We start from the raw sequence: 3759 nt of genomic DNA on the forward strand, positions 1-3759 counted from the left end.
AGTACATTTGTTAGCCAGACAATAGCTGTTTGCGGTAGATTCTTCAGCAGAATATTCTGGATCGTGTCTCATCAGCCGGCCCTGATTTGAACGGTTTGAGTGATTTGATGAAATTGGTGACTTCATCGACATTGATATTAGGTGATTGGCAGTGCAACCACGAGAAACAATTGAACGTTCTCACTGTGTTAGTCACAACGGTATCATTTTCATGGGTGAAATCTGCTGTGATTTTGTGTGACTCTTCGAAAATTTTCGATAGGCAATTTGCTTTGTCGGTGTCATCAAATGTCTGAGATGCATTGACTTTGATTTTGTTGATGGTGGAATCGAATTTGCCGCGGTACTGTTTCGACAAATTCCCAAACTGTGCTTTTGACCGGCGCAAGATAGCGGTGGCGCCTATTCGCAATTTGCGGAATTTTTAAGAACTATCAATACTTGTTGTTGTTGTCATGAATTTCGCAACAACAAGAAGTATTGATAGTTCCTTAAGTTGCCGCAGATCCTATTTAGGCGCTACCGCTATTCACTGTCACGTCAAATACATTGGTTCTTATGGGAGAGAAGCACAGGTTGCAAATTCCATAACTTTTTGCTGCCTTTGGTGATACTCTTCAATTTGTTGTCCCAAAATTTATTGCATTCCGATTTGACTGTGATGTTAATTTGCTTTTGGAGTCGATTCAATTCACTCTTCAAATGATTTTTCATCGCAATTATTTCAGATAATCATATAACTGTGCATGGGCTAATGAAAAATAAAATGCATTTTTCTCAAATTTTCAAATTTATTCGGTTCTTATGTTGAACATCAAATGACAGGGCAAAAAAGATACGGTATTCAGCTTTTCCAGGCACCTGAAACCCCTTTTTTCAAGCCATTCTTCTTCTTTGATTACGTCTTACATTTGGCTTCCGGATCCAATCAAGCAACGGTGCAATCGGTTGAAAAACAACTGGCTCATCACTCGAATGAAATATGGTCATGCCCACGAGTTTGTTATTCTTTTTCGAAATCATTGGACCTCCAAACGTAGAGGGAGTTCCCATGCTTCCATTTAAAGTGTAACACATCAAATAATTTGCATCAAATGCAGCGCCCAATATCGGTTTGCATTTGGCGCCATCCAAATACTTTGTATCATAACGCCTCGTTCTCATTGTTCCATCCAATATCATATCACCATAGACAGTGACCATTTCGGACGGGTCATTCATTTTGTAATCTTTGTCCACCAAATCGATGCTGCCGACGTTATCGTTGAACTTCAACGGTTCTTCAAGTGTAATCTTGGCAACGTTAAATGCAAACCTCGACAATGCGTATTTCTCATGAATTTCTATCTGGTCTTCAGTGACTTTAAGTTCTGTCGCATTTCTTGATAGTTTATTAACGGTTACGTAGACATATGGGGCGCCGAGCACACTATGCGCACATGTCAAAATCTCCGTTTTCGACAAAATGATTGCATTAAATTTTAGTTGAGCGTTTTCGCCAGCATCGGCAAAATCTTCTTTGTAAGCAGTAAGAAATTCTGTAATAGAAAAACATCTCCGAATGAATATTTATGTTTATGAATCATGAAAAATCTCCACTTCTGCCTCTCCTATGTTTAAAATTAAAAAAAGTGACGTTAAAAACGGTTTGATTTAGTTCAAATTTCGAATGCACACTTACTTCCCGGTACCGTTATATCGGCTATAAATTTAGCTTCGTTAGGTGTAAGCGGAGGTGGAATTGGTTTCACGCTCTGAAATTAATGCAAAAAATGATTTTGTCCGCGTTGTTGAGAATAAAAATTAGGGCATTGTGATTAGATACCTTTGGGTCATGAATAAAATCAAGGAATAGAGTAATTGGAAGGAACATTCCGCGGCCACCTGTTGTGCCATAACCCGTAGTTATGCCCACGATTTTGCCATTTGTTTTTGAAACGACTGGTCCACCCGAATCGCCAGGTGTAATAATTTCGCCATCATTCGTAGCTTCACCAGTTGTAAAGTACAAAGTCTGACTTGTCTTAAATGTGTTGGCTCGTTCGACATCAGACATAAAGTTTGCATCGCAACGCCTCAATATCAATGGTCCGGTGTTGTTCATCACGCCATATCCATAGACAGTGACCACTTCTGATTGGTTATTCAATTTGTAATCCTTATCCACGAGTTCGATACTACCAACGGTATCGCTGAATTCTAACGGCGTTTTCAGTGTAATTTTGGCAATATCAAATGCCCCAAAAATCAAATGACTATAATGAGGGTGCCATGCAATGTTCTCTTTTTCGACTTTGATTTTAAATTTCTGGTTTACATCTGATACAACTTTCGTATCAGCTACCACATAAACATATGGGGCGTCATACACACAATGGGCATTCGTGATAATTTCCGTTTTCGACAGAATAAACGCGGTACACCTACGCGTAATTTTTTTATTGATATCATTTGGATGGTCTTTGTATTCATGCAAATATTTTTTAATAAAATCGTTTCATTATCAGTAAAAGCAATAATATTTGAAGAAAAAATGAACACACACACAAAATTGCTAGGGGGAAACCGCGAATTCTTCATCTACAAAATTCGTTTCTATCATTCAGTTTTAATATCATCCTACCGTTGTATGTTGACTCAAATATTTGACTAAATCTATGATCCACTATGAACGATACTTTTGACCACCACAATGTGATGAATTTTCTGACAGTAAACCGACAACGCACAATTGAAAGTTATCATTTACAGTGAAACGTTTCTGGAGAAAGTTCGAAAAATGTCACAGTGGTAAATAATATATTGTTTGAAAAAAACTATAAAATCTAGCATTTTTTTCAATTTTCTGAAGCGTGGTCAGCCCCTAGCAAAATTGATAGAATATTTGAATTTTTCGGACAAAAATTCACACACATAAAAATTAAAATGATTCTAAAGCAGACTTACTTGCGGGGGTATGGATTCCAGCTACAAACTTTGCCTGTGACATGTTTTCAATCACTTCGCCCTTAAGAAGAGCTTGCGAGAAAAAGCCATCTGTACATTGGAAAAGAAGTTGAAATTTCGAATTGAATATTATAAAAGTCTGAAAAAATCTTTTGGAATCATAAAAAGCTATTTCGAAAACCATAAATGTCTTACGTTTTCCTTGAAGTTCCTAGAAAAAGAAATTTCGTGTTAATTTTCATTTCTACAGAAATATCGTATTTTATTGGATAAAAGTGAAAATGATAAAGGAATAGAAAGAACTTACCGAAAATTCAACGATAAATAGCACCGAAAACAAACCGTGTAGTAGATTCATTTTAATTTGCGAACCAAACAGAGTTTTAACCTGTTGCACAAGTAGATAGTAGAGAACCGTCTTGTACTTCTTCAGAAGATCCTTTGAATTCGTTTGGTATTCCCCGTGCGGTGCAGCCTCTTTTATACCATTCATCTACTAATAGCTGACACGTGCCATGCAATCAATAATTGATGAATTGTGGTATTTTTCAGTTATGGAATTCATGAATTGAGGTCTACTAACACTATGCAGCAAAATTCGAAAACGAAATTCTCCCAAAAAGAGTAGACTCATTTCCAAGGTTTTTGGTCCACTTAATCCAAATCTGATACGAAAACCGCAATGAACGTATCTTAAAAACTAGACGTGCCTTGACAAACTAACGCCAGATTTGGATTAAGTGGACCCAAAAAACGTTGTAAATAAGTTCCCTTCTCTGTGGTTGTTTCTTGTTGTTGCATAGTGTAATCATA

General features: G+C 37.0%; 1 protein-coding gene across 1 annotated transcript; it reads right to left on the reverse strand.

Moving 5' to 3' along the window:
• Window positions 1–810: 810 nt before the first annotated feature.
• On the reverse strand, window positions 811–3379 carry LOC129571655 (uncharacterized). The gene is made up of 6 exons (XM_055451470.1): window positions 3254–3379; window positions 3142–3157; window positions 2947–3036; window positions 1826–2460; window positions 1682–1754; window positions 811–1538 (listed from the first exon to the last, which is right to left on the reverse strand). Exons 1-6 carry the CDS (start codon window positions 3302–3304, stop codon window positions 877–879), a joined length of 1527 nt encoding a protein of 508 aa, XP_055307445.1. The 5' UTR covers window positions 3305–3379; the 3' UTR covers window positions 811–876.
• Window positions 3380–3759: the final 380 nt, after the last annotated feature.

This window comes from Sitodiplosis mosellana, unplaced genomic scaffold (assembly GCF_009176505.1).
Source record: "Sitodiplosis mosellana isolate CC-2019 unplaced genomic scaffold, AAFC_SMos_1.0 Smas_scaffold_3046, whole genome shotgun sequence".
Classification (NCBI taxonomy): domain Eukaryota; kingdom Metazoa; phylum Arthropoda; class Insecta; order Diptera; family Cecidomyiidae; genus Sitodiplosis; species Sitodiplosis mosellana.